General features: G+C 37.8%; 1 protein-coding gene across 2 annotated transcripts; it reads left to right on the forward strand.

Annotated features, from left to right (window-relative positions):
• Positions 1-797: 797 nt before the first annotated feature.
• LOC118737857 lies at positions 798-16,090 on the forward strand. Of its 2 annotated transcripts, none has more exons than XM_036468650.1 (7): positions 798-4,573; positions 7,014-8,661; positions 8,742-9,068; positions 9,132-9,478; positions 9,554-9,767; positions 10,848-11,136; positions 15,010-16,090. In XM_036468650.1, the coding sequence occupies exons 1-7, from the start codon at positions 899-901 to the stop codon at positions 15,191-15,193; spliced, it is 6,684 nt and encodes a 2,227-aa protein (XP_036324543.1). In that variant the 5' UTR covers positions 798-898; the 3' UTR covers positions 15,194-16,090. The 2 variants fall into 2 exon arrangements, with proteins under 2 accessions (XP_036324543.1, XP_036324544.1); XM_036468651.1 differs by having other exon boundaries at positions 899-4,573; positions 8,742-9,047; positions 15,010-15,193.
• The last annotated feature ends 7,911 nt before the right edge of the window (positions 16,091-24,001 follow it).

Below are 24,001 nucleotides of genomic sequence, written 5' to 3' on the forward strand. Positions count from 1 at the left end.
TATGGAACCCCCAAAAACCCCGAAAAAATGCAATGGAGAACCGATAAAAAAAATGTGTATTATTAAAAGGCGTAATAATAAGGAATTTATTATAAGAAGTCTCCTGAAGATAAACAGAGTTTTCCGATCGAAGTATAATGACTTTCGCAGAAAACTTTGAGCGGTTTGAGCGCCCTGTATTTTTTTCTTTTAATAAAGCAATCAATATAGAAAATTACTAGGGGCTGAGAGCATTAAAATTCCGCTTTTACATTTCTGTAATAAATTTTTTTACCTGTCTAATATACATACATGTGATGTAGTGGTGGAAGTACGCACTACCATTGAGCAGGTCCCAGGATCTGGCTCAGTTTCAGATTAACATAAAAATCCGCCGAGTGTATTTCTGCCTTGAAAAAGCTTCTTATAAAAGCCACTTGCCAATCGGAGGCGGCCTAAAATCTTAAGTCTCTCCATATGTGTTAATAACATTAGGGCGCGCACCAAAAATTGGAGAACCTCGGTCAAAAACTTTGTAAAAGCGTAAGCTCCAAAATACTATACTATATATTACGAAGTATTTAAAGTTTCAAGTTATTTTTATATATGTATTTATGTATTTTCATGCAGTTGAAAGTAGACTTGAGTTAGCGAAAGCAGAACAATTCTGCATAACTCAAGCAAGAGTAGTAACAATAAAACGCGAACGGAAGATATTTATCAATTTATATATGTCTATGTTGCCGTAGTATCTGCCTTATTTACAGTAACAAAATTTAGTGAAACATTTCTTTTTGTTTTACTTTATTTTCAGATTCGTAGTGTATGCAAATTGTGGAAGATGAACACAATCGTTTTGGGGATTCGCACTTAATCGTCAGAGTTTCTAACGGATTTTCTTTTAATCGTCCCGCTGAAAATGTCCAAGCACTCCGATATTGACAACCTACGAAATGACATTTACGAAAATCTGCCCTGCCAGGCAATGTACAATGAAGCTGTTCGCAAAATACAACAACAGAAATCTTCCCAATCGACTACCAACGACACAGTCGCCGCAGCCGTGGCTAATAATCCACTGTCACAACAACTTCTATTAAATAACATCAGCAACCAAAATGCTGCCAATTCCAATCCCAGTACAAACGCCACCAGTTTGACAAGCAACGCCAAGCAACGCCAACAGTCTTCGCCCTTATCCCTGCAGCAGCAAACTAACAACAAACACTATGCAACCAATAATATGTCCAAAGAGATGCTCTACGCTACACCGCTACGCAAATCGGATCGTTTTAAAAGCGGTGAACGCATGCGCTTTAACAGTTCCGGCGCACGCCCACATTCCGGCGGTACCAATCATGATGCTCACGATACCAAGTTGTCCAACCTAATGGAATACAAACAACTCAATTCGAAAGATTTGTCGCGTTTGTGTAGTCGTAATGGCAACGCCATACCCGTTACCGATCTCGATGACGACATGGCTTTGGATGGCTGTTCGTCTAGTGCGCTGGTCGGCGGTTCACATTACTCGAATCAGCCTGCCTCTTTGCCACCTCTGCCCAAGTCCAGTACGCCCAGTCATCAATTGGAGGACCGACGCATTCTCAATTTCTTAAAGGACACGACACAATTACAAAAAAAGCTAGAAGTTTCCGGGCGCGATTGTCCTAATGCCGGCTTCTCCAATTTGGCACGCGAAGAACACTTTGCCAATTTGATGCAACAAAATTTCCCCATTGAAACGACGCGTAGCAATGGTGGCGCTAGAGCAGATGCCAGTGAAGAGCACAGCCTTAGTACCACCGCTGATACAAGTGAGTCAGTATTAACGGAAACTGCTGATAATTTGGAAGTGCTAATGCAAAAGAAGCTTTCGCCTGACAAAGAAGTGACTGGTATTGTGTCTAGCAGTGGTTCTCAAAGTCAAACATTGACCGCGCGGCATTGTCAACCAGTGTATATACACCGCGAATGGGTGCTAAAGAAGATAGCACTATGCTTGGAGCAACGCACCGCAGGCAAGAAGAACATACCAAGTCTACTGAGCGCTAGCAATGCAGGCAAGAGCGAAGCTGTTGGAGGTTTTATGGCTGCGCGTGCAAAGGCCGCTGCTATATCTAGTTCTTCTTACAACGGTTGTCTTGTGTTGGGCTCTAACGGCTCAGGGAAGACTTCCATCTGTCAAGCCATAATGAATGGCAACTCTGGCACCAAAGGCATACTAAATCGCAAATTACTCGGCTGCTATCTTATCGAATCACAGAACCCCGAATGTCATAGCCTTTCGTTATTTATACGCAAAGTGGTGCTACAAATACTAAGTCATTCATCGATTATCACCAAGGATGAATGTCAACGCGTAATTGATGAAGGTTTCTCATTTCTGCAAGAGGAGGCGCAGCAACAGGAATCGAAACTCGACGAAGCTATGAACAATATAACATTGAACGAGAACGTCGAGGATATTTTAATTGCCGAGCTGCGACGTGGAGCCAGTGATAGTGACGCTGCTGATAAACCGGAGCATTTTCAGGAGCGACGCACTTCAACCAGCAACAAGAAGTCAACTAATGCATGCATTATGCGCCAAAAGTCTGAACCGACACCAGTAGATGACAATGCTGCTTCGGGCGAAGAAAAAAGATATAACAATTATGGCACACATCCGCCGGCAACAGGCAACAAAAGCAATGTGAGAGAATGCAACGAAGATAAAGACAACGATACCGAGAAAGAAAAGCGCAACGAAGCGGAAAAAGAGAAAAGTTCACCTTCGACGTCTTCGAAGTGTAGTCCAGGAAAGAAGTCTAAAATTCCAGTAAAACTCGGGCGCCCAAGCGCTGTTGCTTCGCCGGTCAAGGTTATTTCCGCCATCACTCCCAAAAACGGCATTTCTGCTATACAGCACGGGGGAGGTGAGGACATTGCTGACATGGTAAGCGAAGAACTAAAGAACGAGATAGAGGCGGCTATAAATGAGGATAATGTTGACGGAAGCAAGCGCATAGAGGAAAAGCCGATATCCGATAAAGACGACGACGAAGACGAAGACAAACCAGAGGCAGATAAGAACCTGCAAGTAGTTCTCAAAGAATCTAAGCCAATGAATGAAAAAGAACACATCGATGAGGAAGATAAAGAAAATTTCGGCAACCTCATAGAATTCGAACAGCAAAGCAACAGGGACATAGCGGATAATTATCTACATCCTAGTGGTTTATCCGTTAATATGAATACTTTACCTCCACCATTACCAAAGCCAAAAAGTTGTCGCACAGTAATCGCAGATGGATACTATGAGATGTTAATTTCAAACCCAGAAATACTGGAGTGTTTAAGCGTTGACAACATCGAGAAGAATCCAGATGAATGTTTCAAAAAGGCGCTACTATTTCCACTACTTGAGCTTACACCACCCAAAACAGCGCTGCTGCTATTGATCGACTCCATAGATGAGAACTACATAAACGAAGGTAATCTGATTACAACCTTGAAAGGTGGACGCGGTACGACGACCAACCACAAAAGTCGCAACGTCGCAGAACTGTTATCCAATCACATACATCTCTTCCCCAAATGGCTGTTCCTCGTCTGCACCACCAAAAAACAGACTAAGCAAATTACGCGCATGTTTACGGGCTTCAAGAAGATCACATTGGATGACTTGCGGAAATCACATGTTGTGAAGGATGTACAAGAGTACATCATTAATAGGTTGAACTCAGACTTTAAAGATAGTATTATGCTCACAAAGGAAATAATTGAGTCCCTACATCAATTATATATTAAATCCAATGGCTGTATACTCTATTTGGAGAAAGTATTGAATGGTATCAAGGAGAATTTCTTCAGTTTTCGCGAGATCAAATTGATACCATGCACGCTAAATGGCTTATATTTGTACATTTGTCAGAAGTCGTTTAACAAAAAGCAGTACATGAAAATTCGGCCACTTCTAAATGTACTACTCGCTTCATCTGGTTATGTGGATAAGCTTTTCCTCTTTAATTGCCTACGTACACACAACTATGCCATCGATACGGACGAGTTTGAGAAACGTTTACATCTGATGAAGAACGTTGTTTCTTATGATGCCGACCAACAACGGCTGAAGATTTTCCACAACTCCTTTTCCGACTGGTTGGTCGACGTGAAGTTCGCCACCAAAAAGTTTATATGTGATGTTAACGAGGGCCACGTTATGGTATCAATGTACTACTTGCTGGTCGCCGACACACTGTGCGCCAACAATGTGCGAAAATTCGTATACCATCTCATCAAGTCGGGCGAATATCTCACCAGTCGCAATGTGAATTTAGATATAATACTCATGTTACTCGAATCGCGGCTCAATTTGAATGATGCGTTCTATACGAACCATTTGAACTGCTGCTCACAGTGTGAAAATGATTTTAAACACGATCCCAATTTTCTGCCTAAAACGCGAAGTATGATTGAGAAATTTTTGGGCAGCGATTTGACTGACGAATTTTCACAGTTTTTGTGCGACTTCTTCAAGCCAAGCTTACCAACAGATGCGAAAATACTAAAGTTGTTAATCGAGACGGGCATCAATAATGCAGAAGCACAGGTGGGTCTTATTTCTTTAAGAAAATTTGGCATTTCATATATTAACACTAACTTAGATGTATCGTCCCTAAAAACTAAAACCTCGGCACTATGTCCACTCTTTGAGAACATCAGGTTTTGGCGAAGTGTTAGTCGGTAGATGAATGTAAACTTGGAAAGTTTCATTTAAAAACTTAAATGCAAATGAGGCTGCTCCTTAAAAGATATGCATTGAACGATATTTACTGCAGCGCTAAGGCCAACGCCTATGTGAATGATGTAGTACTAGGTACCATTATCTTATATTATTAACCAGTAGACCACGGGCCCAAGATGGTCTGAGGTGTCGGAGTGGCTATGTATGTATTTGTTAAAAGTGGAAATGCTCTATAATTTCGCAGGGCTAGGTATCAAAGAACCCTAGAAAATCTCTGCTGATGGAATTTATTGTAAAAATTAAAGACCTTGCCATTAGGTCTAAACTCGCTCTTTGTTAAATAATGTTTCGTCTCAGAGTTAAAATATAAGGGCCCATCAGTTAATTAAAAATTTAAGTATGGCCCCAGTTGCGGCCCTTTTTCGTGGCATCACTCAATTTTTTCTTTTAGTTTGATATCAAATGTAAAGGTAAGTATTTATATTATTTTACGCGAGCTGGCTTAATAGGGGTGCATTCGAGAGCTCCTAAGTCGAAACATCTGGCACAGGTTTTTTTATTTAATATTTTTTCTGCTTTATTGAATATTCTTTAATTTTTATATTTGATTCTTTCAAAAAGTAAATATATATTTTTTAATTACATTTTATTCTTAGAAACTTATATTATCTTTTTTTAATCTAAAATATTTTAATTGAAAATTTAGATTTTATTGTTTTAAAAAGATTTTTTTTTAATTTAGTTTAATTTTTATAAACCTCTTTTATCTCTCTTTTATTTAATTTTTTTCTTATTTTTAGATTTTATTGTTTTAAAAAGGTAAATAATTTTTATTTCAATTCCTTTAATTTTTTAAACTAATCTCATTTGTTTTTATTCTTTATTTAATTTCATTTTTTTATCTATTTTATTTTCTGGTAATATAGAGATTTTATTGCAATGAAAAGAAAACTATTTTTTAAAATCATTAAGTTTTTATAAACTTATTTAATTTTCTTTTATGTTTTAAATTTTTGTGTTCTAAAAATCAAAATTTTTTGATTTTATTTAATTTTTAGGTAGGTATTTTCTGTCTTTCCAAAAACCAATTAGCAATCTGCTTACGAATAGGTTATTCTATTTGTCTTTTGGCGATAAGTTTTTCTAGAATTAGATGAAATTAAAACTAAATATTTCTTTTTAAAACAACAAAAACTAAAACTTAAAACAAATTAAATTTAAAAAGAAGTTAATTAGAAAAAAAGGAAAAATTAAATAAAATAAGTTTCTAAAAATTTAATGAAATTCAAAAAAATATATATATATACTTCTTTTCAAAGCAAAATTTAAAAATAAAAGAAGGTTGAATAAAAAATAGATAGAATAGGGGTTTAAAAGTTAAAAAAAACAAAAGAAAAATATCTTTGCATTACAATTATAAAATCTTAAAATTAAATTAAACAGAGAGAAAAAATATTACACTGCCATTGCAACTCTCGGAGCAGGGAGAGAGAAATTGAAATTTATTGCAAAAACAAAAAAAAAATCATAATCATTGGTTAAAAAGTGTAGCAAAGGGTTTTCTTTGCTTAAATTTAAAAGTTCGTTAAATGTTTTTAATGAATCATTATCTGACTCTGAGACGAAATTTTTTCAAATGATTAAACTACTCTGAGTGCGGCAGTATAATTTTAGTATGTCACGCGATGATGCCACTGGTTTATTATTCAATGCAGCCTCCGAACGGCAGATATTTTTTAGGAGAAGCATTTTCACATTTAAACGACACTCAAAAGCCTATCCATTACCCTCCTGAGAGCTGAACGCTATCAGTAACAAAAATTTATAATATATCGCTATTGCTTGTGACAAAAAATTAAATCCGGTACTACCGGATGACAGTACGCGGCTCTAACGCTCGGCCAAAGAGGTCAAAAAATAAAACCAGAGACCAGATTTTACCCTCTTAATAAGCCTCTGAGAGACTGATTAGCCTTTGCTCCTAGGCCTAGGAAGGCTCACTGATTACTGTGTGTGTGTTAGTATCCGAGTAACCATGCATTGTAAGTTTTAGACCCATGCGCATTGGAAAACGACTTTTGTCTCCTTCCAGAAACTGGAACATGACACCTATCACAGTACTCAATTTTATAAATCGCATTGTATCCACATAAATCTAGCTAGATAACAGCACTAGTATACCTACCAATAATTAGAATAAATTTCCGGTCTCGCAGTAGTTGTGAAATTCAGTATTCAGAGTTTGATAGTCTTGCGTGCCAACATCTAGATGGGTATTCATGTGTTTTTTTTTTCTTTTTTACAGAACTCTTGCGAATCATCACTCATGTCCCCCGAACTCTCAGAAAAATCGCAAAACATAGACTTTGAACTAGCTGACTTGTTGATCTCAAGTGAGAAATCATGCATAGTGGAAACACAACGGCCCACCAGCCCATCGGAAAAGAGCGAACCACATCAAGAAAGTCAAGACGAGAATGCCTCAAGCACACTTCACCAACTCTCCGATTCCAACCGCATTGAGTTGCACAAAGGCAAAGCACTCATACACATTTTAGCCAATGATGGCAATCACCAGCTGCTCGAACGTGCCCTCAACGCCTGTAAAGGGCCCATCGATCTCGAAATTGAAGACTATAACGGACAGACTGCACTGAATATTGCTGCACGTAATGGTCATTTAGACGTCGTTAAGCTATTACTAAGTTTCTCGCAACCTTGTAACGACGGCACTGGCCGAATGAAGCGTGTCGATGTCAATCACGCTGACCGCGATGGTTGGACGCCTTTACGTTCTGCTTCATGGGGTGGCCATACAGAGGTCGTAAAATTGTTGATCTCACATCCAGCGTGTAAAATTGATCTGGCTGACAAGGAGGGACGAACTGCGTTGCGCGCGGCCGCATGGAGCGGACACGAAGACATACTGAAAATACTAATAGAGTCGGGTGCCGATGTAAACTCTGTCGACAGGCAGGGTCGTACCTCCTTGATCGCCGCCTCCTATATGGGTCACTATGATATTGTTGAAATACTGCTGGAGAATGGTGCCAATGTTAACCACTTAGATTTAGATGGACGCAGTGCTCTCTGCGTGGCTGCTCTATGCGGCTCCTCAGGCTATAGTAAAGTTATATCTACATTATTGGAATATGGCGCCAACACTGATCAACTGGACAACGATGGCATGTCACCACTACTAGTGAGTTCTTTCGAAGGCAACGCCGAGGTTTGTGAGCTTTTACTAGAGAATGGCGCTGATCCCGATCTGGCGGATTTCATGGGCCGCACACCGCTCTGGGCCGCTTGCACTGCCGGGCACGCCAACGTGGTAAAGCTACTCCTCTTTTGGGGTTGCGGTATCGATTGCATGGACTCGGAGGGACGTACCGTACTTAGCATAGCTGCAGCGCAAGGAAATGTTGAGACTGTAAGACAGCTACTAGATCGCGGTTTAGACGAAACACATCGCGACAATGCCGGCTGGACACCATTGCACTATGCAGCATTCGAAGGCTTTCATGAAGTCTGTCTGCAGCTGTTGGAGTCGGGTGCCAAGATTGACGAATGCGACAATGAGGGAAAGACTGCACTGCATCTGGCGTCGCAAGAGGGTCGAACCAAGTGCGTACAAGTGCTCCTCGAAATACATCCAACATTCGTCGATCAGAAAGCACATGATGGCAAAACAGCATTCCGACTGGCATGCTTGGAGGGCCATCTAGAAACTCTACAGTATTTGCTGAAATTCTGTTGCGATGTAAACGCCAAGGATGCGGACTCGCGTACTACGCTCTACATATTGGCATTGGAGAATAAGCTGGATATAGTTAAGTACCTGTTGGAAGTGACCAATGTCGATGTTAATATACCAGATAGTGAAGGACGAACTGCGCTACATGTGGCCGCTTGGCAGGGACACGCTGAGATGGTTAAAATGCTTATAACAATGGGTGAGATATTTTATCGTTTATTTTTATCACATTGGTATGCATGCTTTGATAAATATTAAAATTGATTTTCAAAATTTCAGGTAACGCCGATGTGAATGCTATGGACCTGGAAGCTCGCACACCACTGCACTCTTGCGCCTGGCAAGGCAACCACGATGTCATGAGCATACTGCTATACTTTGGTGCAGTGGCGGATCATGCATGCAAACAAGGCGCCACCGCTTTGGGCATATCGGCACAGGAGGGACACGAAAAGTGTGTCATTGCTTTACTGAAGTACGGTGCTAATCCATATAAGTCAGACCATTGCGGACGTACGCCAATAAAATTGGCTGCCAAATCCAACCGCACAAACATACTAAAGATTTTTGACAACTTTACTAAGAGTGAGATATATGCAGACAAATGTATTTTAGTTGTAGCATTTAATTTATTATACCAAAACCTTATTTTCCCCATCTCCCTATTAGGCGATTCCAACAATCTAGTCGAACCAGCGAAGTTCCACCCGAATATGCTGCGTTCACCCGATCAGCCACCGGCGCTACCTGCGCACCAAAGTCTCGGTATAGGTGCACCATCTTATCCGCCACACGCTTCGGCTCCCTCAATTTGCTCGGCGGCAACCACAGCTACTGTTAATAACAGCATGAATAACAATAACAATTGCATGCAAGTTCCATCAAATATACTGAATGCATCAACTTCAACTCATAGCTCCAATAATTTCTATCAGAATACAATGCAATCGGACGCGAGCAGTTTACACAAGCGAAAAAGCGTCATCTCTAGTCAATCAACAGGCAGCAGCAATGATGTAAGTAAAATAAAAAGCACAAAGCAATATTCATTTCCATATTGGTCATTTATGTACGTTCGTTCCGCCTTGCAGCAAGCGCCTCTCACTTTCACACAGCAACTGCAACGTCAAACCAAACTCAATTCACGGAACAATCCATTCGTGCAAAATGCGCCAATCATCAGTTCGAAGCATGGTGCAGCCTCAACATCTGCCGCCGCTTCCGGTGCAATGCAGCAACAGCAGAAAGGGCATCACTCGCAGCGGCACTCACAATTGCTGCCTGATCTCAATGAACATCACTTTGGTGAGTTTAAAGCTGTGCTTTTTCCGCAGGGATTACAAAATCTGTTATATTTGAAGACTTCCGACAAAATATTTCGGAAAAATATCTGTGGTCATAAGCAATAATCGCTTAAGTCGAAAAACCTGAATTCGAGAAAAAACGCTTTAAAGATTTGGATGGCAAGGGTGCACCTTATGGGCAAACCAAAATATTTTCGTCTATAACTTTTTAAATATCCTCGCACATGGAATTCAATTCTTTCTTAAGTCGACTTAGGCGGTAATTGCTTATGATCACAGATATTATCTAAGATTTACGTGAGCTGGAGCGATTTAAAAATGCCTCCAAAAATTTAGTTTCTTATGAATAAAAATAGTTTCTTGAAGGATTTTGTGAAAAAAAATCCCCCCATATGACAAAATAGTTTAAGCTTAAAAAATCTGCATAAAAAATAAAAAGTGTTCAACGAAATCATAATAAAGAGTGAGATTTTTGATGCTGTTTTTCAAATTTTTTCCAAAGATTGGTTTAAGAAAAACTTGAATAACTGAGCCAAAACTATAGCAATTTAGACTTATGAGGTATCAGTGGAAATGTACTTTCTCAGCCTTTTTATTTCTTTGCAAAAGACCCAATTCTCATTCAAGTCCCCATTTTTTCATTTTCAAATATCAACACGTCTTAATTCTACTTGGAATGACGTTCGTTCATCTCACCTTTCTCTTTCATACCTTCAATGAGTTTAATTGTAAAGAAATAAGAAGGGTGATAAGTCTAAATCGGCTGTTTTGGCTGAGTATTCAAGATTTTCTTTTACCACTTTTTGAAAAAATTCCAATACAACAGCATAAAAAATCTCGTTCTTAAGAAACCCCTTTTTTTATTTATAAAAAACTCAATTTTCGGAGGAATTTTGAAATGGGTCAAGCTCACGTAAATCGTAATATTTTTCCGAAATATTTTAGTGCAAGTCTTTAAAATATCGTATTTATAATTCCAGTGGAAAAACAGTATCGATTTTTTTTTATGTATGGGGAGTGATGCAGTCTAATGTATGTATCTACAAACTTTACATTTCTGCTTTCCTTATATGCTCTGCAGTTTCTGGCATTGGTGCCAATGAGGCTGATCTCTACGATATGGAATGCATGTCCCCGCTCTATGCTACACCACCACATTCGCCCAGCAGTGAGTTAAGTTCACCCGGTCAGCTACCCTCACTAAATGCATTCGATGAAATTCCCGGCGCCTCGGGCAATGCCAGTGGCAATCACACAAACGGTTGCAGTTCAGGTGGAAAATCTGTGCTGCCAGATAACCACTTCGCACGCGATACTCATATGCGCATAATATTGGGTAATTTAAAGGAGAGCCAACCGAGTTCGTCAAGGTAAGAAAAAACATTTTTTTTGTTTAGTTAAATTTGACATATCCATCTCCATAAGGTTAGAATCATATTTGAGGGGGTGTAAAATTCCCAACTGCGACTAAAGTTTATGAAATGAGTTCCATTTTAGATGTGCATTGATTCATTAAGTTCTAAGCCTTGCCTTGATATTGTAAAGAATTCCACTCCATGCAGCTCGTAAAACAACTGCTGCCAGAGCTGCCATTCACAGTGTCGTAGATAAGCTATATTGCAAGAGAGTATTTCTGCACGCACAGTTTCTCACCGAGTCGAAGTTATTTGACCAACGGGATCATGCGATTTTAACCTCTGGAACATTTTGAGGCGCACTATCTCTCGGAAAAACCTAAAACCTTGGAGCACCTCAAAACAAACTAACTTTTGCATATTATGGCCGAGGCGATGACCAATAAATACCAAAAAGTGTTCCACACGCTGTTTGCAACCATACCTTGCCATGCCGATGTGTTTAATATTTTAAGCTACTTGCAGAAAAAAAGGCCTTGAGGGATTTACAAAATATTTGCATCTCTTCTTCTTCTTATTTTGCACTACAATCGTTTATCGGTTTGCGCCGATATCAAGAAACGTCACCGATTGCTTCATTCCCTTGCGAAGCTACGCCAGTTTTTTAACCCGAGTGCGGGCAGGTTCTTCTGTACTTGGTCATTTCATTGTGTTCGTGGGTGCCCTTATTTTCCTTTTACAGCCATAAGTGTGGAGTCGAAATATCTTTCATTTTTTACCTCCCTTTTATTAGCTCGGGATGTAACTATGTAATATTGATGCGCCTAAAAGATGCAGCGATTTCTATTCTCAAGTTACATACAGTACGAATGGAAATTATAATACCGAGGTTTTAGTTTTTTAAAATATAATTTTATCTTTATTAACCGTCCCTCGTGTTGCTCGACAAAAGGCAAGTGCACTTTCCTTCTGATTGTGGTGGTGAGTAAGTGCGCGGAAAAGAAAAAATTTTTTTTTGAATTGACGATTTTACTTGAACGTTTGCGGGCAAGACACGAGCCAATTTCACACATATGCAATGCTTGACATATTTATTTGATTGTCTCCGTAGCGCTTAAGGTTCTGTTTTTGTTTCCAAATGCAACCCTGCCTATCGTTTGACACTTTTCATGAACTTCCAGGAAGAAAAACTTCGGACTAAAACCTGCAACCTCTGACTGAGAGAGAGAACAAGCTACTCTCACAAAAGTGGTGTGTCTTACAGGTTTTTTCGCACCTGGAACGCTTTCCTACAAAAACAACCCGTAAATCGTGAATATCGTGAGCACCTGAAATGCAACTATTCATGACTGTTAATACTGAACAGTGATGCCAGACATTCTCTGTTAAAAATCCCACGAAAATGGAGAAAAAATCCCTCAATTACCCACATCTTGAAAATTTATCCCACATAATTCCCAACGAATTTAAACATATACATGTTTCAGTAGTAAAGCAGTAAAATTCATATAAAATAATAATAATAGTTTGGCGCTTACACATATGTGCTTTTTCTCCAATTTGTGGCGGTCCCCTTGATGTTGTCACACAAAGGGGAGGGACCTACAGTTTTACGCCGACTCCGAATGGCGAGTGTATTTTTATGAGAAGCTGTTTTTCATGGCAGGAATACACTCGGAGGTTTGCCATTGCCTGCCGAGGGCCGACCGCTGTTAAGAAAAAACCCCTTTTTCTGCATTTTTTCACTCATTCATTTTTTCACTTTCATTTTTTTGCTCACTCACTAAGGGCCTAAAAGAATTTTTTGGTGACTTTAAAATTGAAGCACATTCATGTGCTATTTAACATTTCATCAGATAATTTGTTCCGCTTTTTACATAAAACACCAGTTTCTTACTCAGCGCTTGAATTGGTTAACGTAAGAAAATTTTCAAAATTGTCCTTATACTTTTTAACAATTATATACCATTTCACTCCACATCACATCTTCAGAACGATTAATTACGTAAGAATGTCGAATATTCTTGAATTTTGATCAATTATGCAACAATAACTGCGTCAAAAGAAAATCCCTTATTTATATGAAATGTCCCTTTTTTCCCTTTTAATAATTTTTGATGCAAAATATCCCTCAAATAGGGAAATTACCCACAATCTGGCATCACTGATACTGAAACCTAGGCAGACAAAGTCCTTCAATACTTCAAATTTATAACTGCCGACGGCGACATGTGTTTTATGTCAGGAGTTACTTGATCTTGTTTTCGTTCAGCGTTCTATTGCTTGGTGTTGTGGTGGTTAAAGACGTCAATGTCATCTGTATATGACAGCCGTATCGTGCTTTTGCTGTTTATCGTGGTTGATATAGAGAGCGCGTAATATAACACCACATTGAAAGGGTCGTACAAAAATTAATCGTCCTGCTTAAAACTTCGTTTGGCCTCGAACGACACGGAAAGGTCTTTCCCCATTGCGATTGAGTCATAAGTTGTGCTCCGTGTCATTCTACATGTCCGTAGTAGTCTTGCAGGGATCCCAAATTTATATATGGCGATACAGAGTACTATCAAACACGGCTTTAAAATCGACGAGAAGGTCGTAGGTTTGGATTTGACGCATTGGTCAATGATGAATTTTCCTATTCCGAAGCCACTCTAATAAGGTCCAATCAGTTGGTTCAAGTCGGGTTACAGACTTGACATTAAAAGTAACATTGCTTATCCCACAGTAATTTGCGCAGCCAGACTGGGCCGGCTTTGAACATCTCAGCCGGTAAACCGTCGGTCGCGGGGCTCTTATTATTTTTAAGACGTTATATTGCTATCCGCACCTCGTTTTGGTCGAACGGAGGGATGTTGGTATCGTTTCTTTTCCATCAAACGCGCCACCGGTATCGCCATTAGAGATGGGCACGGAATATCGTGACCCTCGGTATTGATTTAAAATGGCCGGGAAAAGCACTTGTTATGTTTTATTGAGACGAAAAGCAAAGCAAAACCAAATAATCGTAAGATGCTAGATCTTTCATTATTATTATTTTTAATTAATTTGAAATAAATGTGTGTACATTTTTCTTAGTGAAAGATTTCGGGACCCACGGTGCAATTCATAAAAACGTTGCGATGGGCGGATCGGGGTTGAGTATTTAGTCCCATGCACATCTCTAGTGGGTATGTTCAATTATAACTACGGTGACCATCGGTTATTTATTTCAAAGGACAGTCCTTTTTCTCGTGATGTTGGCCTTTGGCTTTATTTATTTTAAGAGATGCTTCAGATTATGTTGTCTCATTTTTGAACAAGGCAATGCTGTGGCAGAGAAAGTTCTCGATGCTCTTTATCTTCTCCTCGTACCTCAAACTGCGGTAGAAAATATTAGAGGGGAAGCTAGTACGCGCTCCATTGAACAGTTTGCGTTGATAAAATCAACCTCTGAGCTAAAAAAAGAGAGATGATCTGAGCCATAGTTCGTTTCAAAATAGTTTGATTGACGGCATTTAGGGCAGAAGTGAACGACTATATATTAGTTCCCTTCCGGATCAATGCTGTTTCCAGGAATAACGCTTAGAACCATTCATCCTTAAATTGTTACATTCGAAGGGGTTCTGTTGCACTTTAGATTTTAAATCGAAGCCTTCCAACTAGGCGATGATGGAGTATCCTATTACAGGAAAGAAACCTTCCTTTTATCTCATAATTCAATATAAGTAACGAAAACTTCTCCTGTATTTTTATTTCTAAAACATGGACACCGTACTTATAACAGAAAACGGGTGTCTTTGATTCCTATACCAAAGCATATGTATATTTACATAAATAGTAATAGTACATAGTAATTTCAATACTATTATTTAAACAATTCTTCACTAATAAACATATTTTTTTCAGCAAAAGCAAACGCAGCGGAATTACAACAAATCCTGCAATGCGCCTAATACGCAGCCGTTTCGATTCAGCCGCACAGCTAATACGGCGCACCAACAATATGCTCTCATCCAACAGCAATCAGGGATCATCAAGCATTGGTGTGAAATCGGGCACGTTTCAATGGCGCAAGGAAAGTCAGATGTAAATTATAAAAAATTCGCGAATATTTAAAGAAAACTGAAATAAACATACATACATAAATACATAGTTATATAGTTGCACGAAGAAACATTTAAATGACCATAGAAAGTGCATACGAACTAAGGATCAACTATTTTTTGGTTGCACACTCAAACTTACGTAAATATACATGCATACATACAGACATACATGCATAGATATAACTAAATTTAAAACGAAATTAGTTATAAATACATATATACATACGTATGTACATCGTCTTTAGTTAATTATAAGCGATTACGACTACGATTTTATTTGTGATAATTAAATATTTAATTTGATGTTTAATTGTAATTTATTTGTTTTGTATGTTTATGCTTTTATGTTATTACTTTTAACTATACAATTACATAATTCGTAGCATAAGTCATTATTAAATTAAATACATAGATACATAAAAATACATAGTACTTGCATATATAAAGAAGTTCATATACTTACAGTTCATTCGAACTTAAATTCAGATGTCTTAGCGGCAGTGAGATTAGTAAACTATTGCTAAATTTAGAACGTATTAACTAAACATAATTTACTATTATATATTTCAATTAATTTCAACTTACATCTGTAGAAATATTTGAATGAGTACATTGCAAAAAAGAGGAAATAAAGTAGTAAAGTTGCACGCAAGAAATTATAAGTTTTAGATGTATTAAAATTAAAACACCAGGAAATTTGTTGCAAAAACCAAAACGAATGAGATTTTCGAAAATATCTACATACATACTACATACTTCATGAAGTTATTTAAGAATAAAAAAGTAAATGAACGAATAAAATGAGTTTAATGAAGTAATGAATTTAGGAGCGTACAAAAACACAGTTGAATTTCTCGTTTGAAGCAATATTTACACGTACATACATATGTTCATATATTAATTTAAATAAATATGTATTTAACTAAATACATGATATGTATTTTATGCGGATTTTACTAAAAAAAATACAAAATAAGTCCATTGAAATTGGCATCACTTGAGTAAATAGGTACAGAAGTGTATCGAGCTAGACCATATAGCGAAGGTAACAAAAGTATAGTAAACCACCTGAAAGAAGTGATGCCAGATATTCTCTGTAAAATTAGCGACGAATATCGGGAAGAAAATCCTCAATTACCCACGCCTTAAATAAAATAGTCTCACAAAAGCACCAAAGACTTCAAAGCATATCTACATATATTTCAATAGTAAAAAGATAAAATTCATGTCCTGACCTTAATATAGAAAGGTCCTTATTCATTTTTTTTTTTCGAAATTCAGCTTTGTGTAAAAGTCGGTAGATTAGTCACTAAAGTAGTATTCTTCTTTCTGTTTTGCCGAAGAAAAGGGGCGCGGAACACCTTTTGAAGATAAGTAAAACTTTTCTTTATTTTGTGGTTTGATTTGTCTACCAAAAGAAAAATAAAATTTATTTGTGATTTGATACGTATAATTTAACTCTGCCAATCAAAAATGATCAAAAAAATTAAATTAGGCCGCCAAACAAATAAGAAGGCGGCCTTAATACACGAGTTCAAAATTTCATCCCCCTAAACATATACCTCTTCAGGAATCGAGAAACATTTTATTTTATATTTTACGTTAGTTTTTTGTTTTTAATATTTCTCAATATCTCGAGCCGTAGTGACCTTGAAAATATCAGATATAACTTCAAAATATCTTGCAAACGCCAAAAATTTATAGCGGTCCGTTTTCTCAATGCAGGTATAAGCCACACATCTACATATATTCAGGTTCAAAAATTAGCCGATATCTCGAGAAGTTATGAACGTAGAATTCTCTGCTATGACACATTTTGTTTGCTAAAAATATGGGTATAAATATTATGACGGAGATAAAATCAAATACATTTTTTCTAAGAAATAATTAACTTTTAAAGTGAAATTACGGAATTTTTTCTCGTTTCTTTTTAATTTTTTCGGAATATCTAAAAAGTTATGAGCCCGATAGGAAAAACAACTTTCCTATTATATTCAGCGGGTTCGAAAGCATATTATACGATCTTATAAAACTTAAATTTGTTGAGGGATTTTACGTGCGCACGGATTGAAGAACGAGTAGCTTTAAGTTAAATTAAAATGGACTTCAGCGCGCCCTCAAAATTTTATTATTTTTTTACAATCAAGTTATGTACTTTCGTTTTTTAGGAAAAGTAACACAAATTTGCGTGAGTACTGAATAATATGAAAAAGAGCGATTTCTCGGACCACTATCTCATAAAGTAACTTGGGGTATGTCGAAAAAAGCTCGATGCGAAAAAATGTAAGTCAACAAATGTATTTTGTGGTTGAAAGAATTTTATATATACATACTAGTGGTAGATATAAAAGAAACGCCTTATTTCCACCAGTGTTGTCTATATTTCCTTTGTTTTTGTTCTTTTGCATATTAGTCAGTATTGAAATTGGAGGGATATCCACTTATGGCTTAAAGTCTTGATCAATGAAACGCAAATATCGACAGCTAGATGGATTTTTAGAGAGCCAGGTTATGTCAAAGAACTTTTTCTAGACCATCATTCATCACTTTTCCCGATAAATTCAAAAACATGTAATTTTTTGCTCTGCCCGGTAACAATCTAAACGACGACCTAATCCAGTTCATAACAGTGAAAAATCAACTTCATAATAAAGTTCAATTTTTTGTTGCTACAGTTACTAAATTCTCCACCTCCATGATTTTGACCCATAAGACCGCACGATATGAAGTTACCATTATCAAACAAAAATTTAATCCTTCTATTGAACATACATTTTAAAAATAATGAGCAGTATAACCTGATGTGTTAAATTACTTTTTTTTATTGGTTGGGACAATTGCAGCAACTCTCCTGTAGTTCGACTTTCATCTGACCATATTCTGCATAAGAGTTGATGCATGCACCTTGTAAATTGCTCGCCAGTAGGGTGGAAAAGTGTTGCCTCCATAATTTAAGTACATTCTGGACATCAGTCACTAGGTCGCCAATGTTTAAAAGTTCGCTTTGATCTTAAAACCTTCCGCAAGTCACCTAAGTAACTCCAGTAAAATTTTCGGGCGTTTTTCCTTACGGCCAGCATTTGAAGCCCTTCAACCTCCGGTATTTCGGCTTCCCTCTTCTTATTGCGGCAAATACGTCTCGCTTTCATCTTCTGTTTCCTTTAGCGGTCTCACATAGGCTGTGTTGCGCCTCTTATACTCGGTAGTTTTTCGACACTCCTCATCGCACCAGTTGTTTTTTTCGGGCTCAATGAACCAGAAATGTGGTTCTACTGCTCGTATATGTCGGTTTGTTGAAGAGTGCTCTTTGAGAGCAGGTGTGAAATTCAAGAGAATGCATTAGCCTGTTGTGATTGTTGTGATTGCAGCTATTCGACGTTAAGCTTTCCTTGCATTTTACGGGGAACATTTTTTGCTGCATAGAGGTGGGTGCTTTTCTTGGTTGCAACAGGATAGGCTTCCGAGTCGATGTTTGGCCCTCGGAATGAACGTACGTCTAGAACACTGGAAGCGTACCTTTCGTATATCTCAACATGATCGATTTGGTTTCTAATTTAAACTTTTTATGCTTGAACCAAGTAACTACTGCATTTTCGGGCCCCTTCGAAGTTGATCAGGCAGTGGGACCGAAATTCCCTTCCTCTGCCTTCTGGAAATTGAAATCGTCAACCACTTTTTTTGATGTCATTACGGAAGTAGCGCTCGTATGTGCACTCATAGCTGAGATCTTTGAATTTCTCGTCCTACTCTTGGACATGAAAAAAATAATAAAACAAAACAAGTTTTTTATCTAATAGCCGTCGCACCTCGGCAAGCAAAGACAAACCACCGAGTGTATTTCTGCTATGAAAAACAGCTTCTCATAAAAATACAATCGTCGCTCGGAGTCGGCGTGAAACTGTAGGTCCCTTCCCTTTATCGGAGGAGAAGCTCGGCCAAACAATAAAATTTTGTATGTGTAAGCGCCAGTCTACATATTATATTAAATAAAAATGCCGAAAGGTAAAATAATTAGCAAAAGCGCAATACATATTAATCGTTCAGCAATGACAGTGACACACTAAAACGGGAGTTATGTAAACTTTCTCACGCCAACTGGTTCACGCCAAACAATGCTTTTTTGATCTCTACTTTTATTTTCAAGCGCCTTTCATCAGCGTCACCTAAATATATGCTATATGCAAATTTTACAGCAGGTTACGTTTGCATAATTCTGCATCAACATGTAAGTATGTATTATGTACGTATGTAGCTTTTGTAGATAGGAAATGATTCGTTTTTGTCAAATTAAATTTATACCAAATAGTTGATGACCAGGGAACGGATTTTTAGGACTTAAAAACCTATAAAAAAGGCAAAATAAAATAATGAAATAGGCTGGAAAAGGCAAAATAAAATAGCGAAAAAGGCAGGAAAAGGCACTAGGTATTGCAAAAAAGGCAAAAAAAGGCAAAAAAAAGGCAAAACAAAATAGCGAAAAAGGCAGAAAAGGGCACTAGGTATTGCAAAAAAAAGCAAAATAAGGCAATAAGAAAAGACAGAAAATTCGAAGAACAATCAAAAAATACATTTATTTTAGAAATGTTTATATTACAAGTAAAAAGAGAAAAACTATGAACTAGTTTCATTATATGAAAAATTTGAACTTCGAATCTTTGACTATTTTATCCTTTCGAGTTTCTAACTCATAAAACTTTAATCTGTATAGTTGTAGTAACATTGAACCACAAGATGCATTTTGAAGTTTTCTGGCAGCATTTTCATTAGATTTTCGCGAAGAAAAGCCTTGAGTGTACTAAATGTGCGCTCGACGTAAGTTGATACAAGTGGAGCCCAATTTAAATATGGGACGTTTGAAACGTTCATATTATCAGGAATAAGGGCGCTTTCCTCGCCATCCAACAATTTTATCCACACCCCTTATTGTTTCTAAGCCTACGTTAGCTGAGAAAACGAATTTGAATTTTTCCAACACCAATTTGGCAAGAGGTCTCTGCGCTTCTACAAGCCGCATGGGCATGTGTATATTTTTTAATCTTAAAAAAAAATGTAAATGCTATAATCACTTTTTTAAAGTTAGAAAAGGCAAAAAAGGCAAATATCTTAAAAAAGGCAAATATCTTAAAAGAGGCAAAAAAAGGCAACATCAAATATGTATATATGGAATCAGGGAAAGCTAAATCGTGGACATTCTTTATCGAATATACTTTATCTCTTTAGCAGAAAAAAAGGCAATTTCCATAAAATCCGTTCCCTGTTGATGACACATCTCCAAGTATTCTCTAAAATATGGATTGCTTTAGTTTTGTTCATCCATGTATGCATTCAGATCTCATACGTGGTGGATTCCATATCAGTTCATCACACACATTTTGATATTAATTTGGGTGTGAATTTTATATTTACTACTTCTTCTTCTTCTTCTTATTTGGCGCTGTAACCGCCTAAGCGATTTTGGCCGAGTTCAGCAAAGAACTCCACTCGTTCTCTTCAGTGCCAACTGACGTCAATTGGAAACGCCAAGTGAAGCCAAGTCCTCCTCCACCTGATCTTTCCATCGCAGTGGGGGCCTCCCTCTTCCTCTGCCACCACCGGCGGGTTCCGAGTTGAATACTTTCAGAGCTGGAGCGTCGGTGTCCATTCGAACGACATGGCCAAGCCAGCGGAGCCGCTGTATTTAAATTCGCTGGATTATGTCCATGTCGTTGTAAAGCTCATACAGCTCATCGTTCCATCGTCCGCCGTACTCGCCGTCGCCAACGCGTAAAGGCCCATAAATCTTCCGCAAAATCTTTCTCCCGAACACTCCAAGAGCCGCCTCATCGGATGTTGTCATTGTCCATGCTTCTGCGCCATATACCAGCACGGGCATGATGAGTGACTTATAGAGCGTGGTTTTCGTACGTCGAGAGAGGGCTTTACTCCTGAATTGGATTTCCATGCTGAATTATTATCAGTGTTAATTCTAGTTCCCAAGTAAACGAAATTCTCTTTCTCCAAATTGTAACTGTCAACAGTAGCGTGGGTGCTAAGGCGCGAATGTGCTGACTGTTTGTTTAATGACAGGAGATACTTCGTCTTGTCCTCGTTTACCACCAGACCCATGCGCTTTGCTTCCTTATCCAACTTGGAAAAGGCAGAACAGACTTCGCGGTTTTTGTTACCGATGATATCGATGTCATCGGCATAAGTCAGATTTTGCACGCTCTTGTAGTAAATTGTTCCTGAGCGGTTCAGTTCTGCAGCTCTTATTATCTTCTCCAACATCAGATTAAACAAGTCACATTAAAGGGAGTCGGCCAGCCTGAAACCCCGTTTAGTGGCGAACGGATCGGAGAGGTCCTTCCCTATTCTGATGGAGGTGGTGGTATTTCTCAACGTCATTTAACACAGCCGTATGAGTTTTGAGGGGATGCCAAATTCAGACATAGCGGCGTATAGGCAACTCCTTTTAGTGTTGTCAAAGCGGCTTTAAAGTCGACAAATAGTTGGAGAGTGTCGATCCTTTTCTCGCGGGTCTTTTTCAAGATTTGGTGTATTGTGAATACCTGGTCTATGGTTTGATTTGCTAGGTCTAAAGCCACACTGATAAGGTCCAATCAGTTCGTTGACGGTGGGCTTCAGTCTTTCGCACAGTACACTATGCTTAGAAGGCTGATCCCGCGGTAGTTGGCGCGAATGGCGGGGTCACCTTTCTTTTGTATTGGGCAGAACACACTTAAATTCCAGTCGTCGTTCATCTGACCATATTTTGCAAAAGAGTTGATGCATGCATCTTACAAACTCCTCGCCGCCGTACTTGAATAGCTCAGCTGGCAGGCTGTCAGCTGCAGCAGCTTTGTTGTTTTTCAGCCGCGTTATTGCTATTTGTCATAGTCAGGCGGTGGAACGTCGACTCCGTCGTTATCGACTGCGGGCTCGGGTTCTTCTTCTCCACAACTTTCTGTGCTGCAACCATTTAGTAGGGCGCAAAAGTGTTCCCTCCATAATTTAAGTACGCTCTGGACTTCGGTTACTAGGTCCCCATTGTTTTTCTTTCAGGAGTACGCCCTGTATATTTACTACTTTAGTAGTGTTAGGCAACTTCACCGAATATTTTTTGAAAATTTATCGTTTTACAAAGTTTTGTTTTAACAGCCGGTTTCACCGGCAAATTAAATGGAAATTTATTTTTTATTTTCTGCCCAATTCCATATAAAATTCAAGAATTAAAATCATTTTTCCCGGATCCCGGGATTTAGATATTCATTACTTTTCAACAACTTGAATCCAAAAAATTGCTTCTATGTATATTGTTTGAGAAGCTCTCCTACCATGAAATAAATAATAATAAATGTGTTTGAAACCTACTTTTTTATTTACACCCCTATTGCGAGTGTCGACTGGCAGTAGAATAGAAATTTGTCGATCGAGTCGATCATCTTTTATTTTGCTATTGTGTAACTTGATCGATAAAAATTTGTACTATTGTGAATGGTTGACAGAATTGTAAACAGCTGTTTGTTTGTTTACATTTGTTTCTTGAGTGTTTTATTTACATCATTTTTAAAATAATTGCTTTTATTATAAAATTTAAAAAATGGACACAGTTGAAATATGGTTTAGTGATGAGGAAGATGATGCGGAAGCTAATAGATTAGTAGAGTTGGCTAAAGCAAGGAGGGAATTGCGAGATTCGTCGGATCCCTTGGACTTGGAAGGTGTATGTACATGTGTGAGTTTTATGAATAGAAGTTGCGTTCCCGATGCTTCACGGTTTTTAGGCTTTACATGATTTGCAGGAAAAGCTGTTTTCCTCATTAATAAACTTTATGGAAGTTTAAGAAATACGGTACGGTTAAGTTTTTTGTACAATGATGATGGGTTTTTGTGTCCAAAAGCGTGACCCGAGTTTAAAAACTTTAACATAACAACATAACAAGTGTATTGAAAGAATTAAACTTTAATTTAAAATAAAGATTTCAAATTTCCGAGCACTAGTCAATTAATAAATTATGCAGTTTTTTTGTATAAACTTTTGATGTTGGTCCTGCGCAAAAACACTGTGGATGGCGTAGCCGGAGTTATATGCACAAGAAACATTGTATATGTATCTTTTCCAATATAAGCGGAAAATTCCTTTGCCTATGTCTTCACTTTCCTGCATCAGTACGACCAACCGCGCAAGTTGCCTTTTGTTGCTTATAATTTTTGATCTGTAATTCAGACATACATACATGCATATGTATATTTCACAATTTTTTACAACTTCCAGTTCAATTGACTTACTTTTTATCCATTATAGTACCACTTTCTTATGTAAATTTTATAAACGCAAACTCCAACGACTAAAAAACAGCAATAGAAGGATGAGCGATTAAAACGTATTCACAGTCACTAATTGAGCGACTAAGCGACACTCGCAATAGCATCGATAATCGATAATCGCTTAATAGTCGTTTATCTACTGCCAGTCGACATTCGCAATAGGGGTGTTAAAGTGGGGTTTTTATTTTTTCTCGCTGACCGCAGGATTTATTTTGAAGGACTTTGTAATTTCAAAGGTATGTTTAATTCCAAAAATTGTTAAAAAAATTCCACAAATTTAACATATAATTTTTTTCAAAAAAAAATATTGCGAAATTTCAAGGATAAAATTTTAAAAGGACATTTTCAATACTTACCAGCCCTTCTGCACCAGAAAATTGAATCTGTTTAATTTTAAAGGATGTCCTCATTAATTTTATACCCATACTTCTTCTCTAGGCACATTTCCCTGAATTTTTTAAATCATTTTTAAATTACTGACCTCA

The sequence above is a fragment of the Rhagoletis pomonella genome, unplaced genomic scaffold, assembly GCF_013731165.1.
Source record: "Rhagoletis pomonella isolate Grant_MI unplaced genomic scaffold, Rhpom_1.0 Rhpom_scaffold_00004, whole genome shotgun sequence".
Lineage (NCBI taxonomy): Eukaryota > Metazoa > Arthropoda > Insecta > Diptera > Tephritidae > Rhagoletis > Rhagoletis pomonella.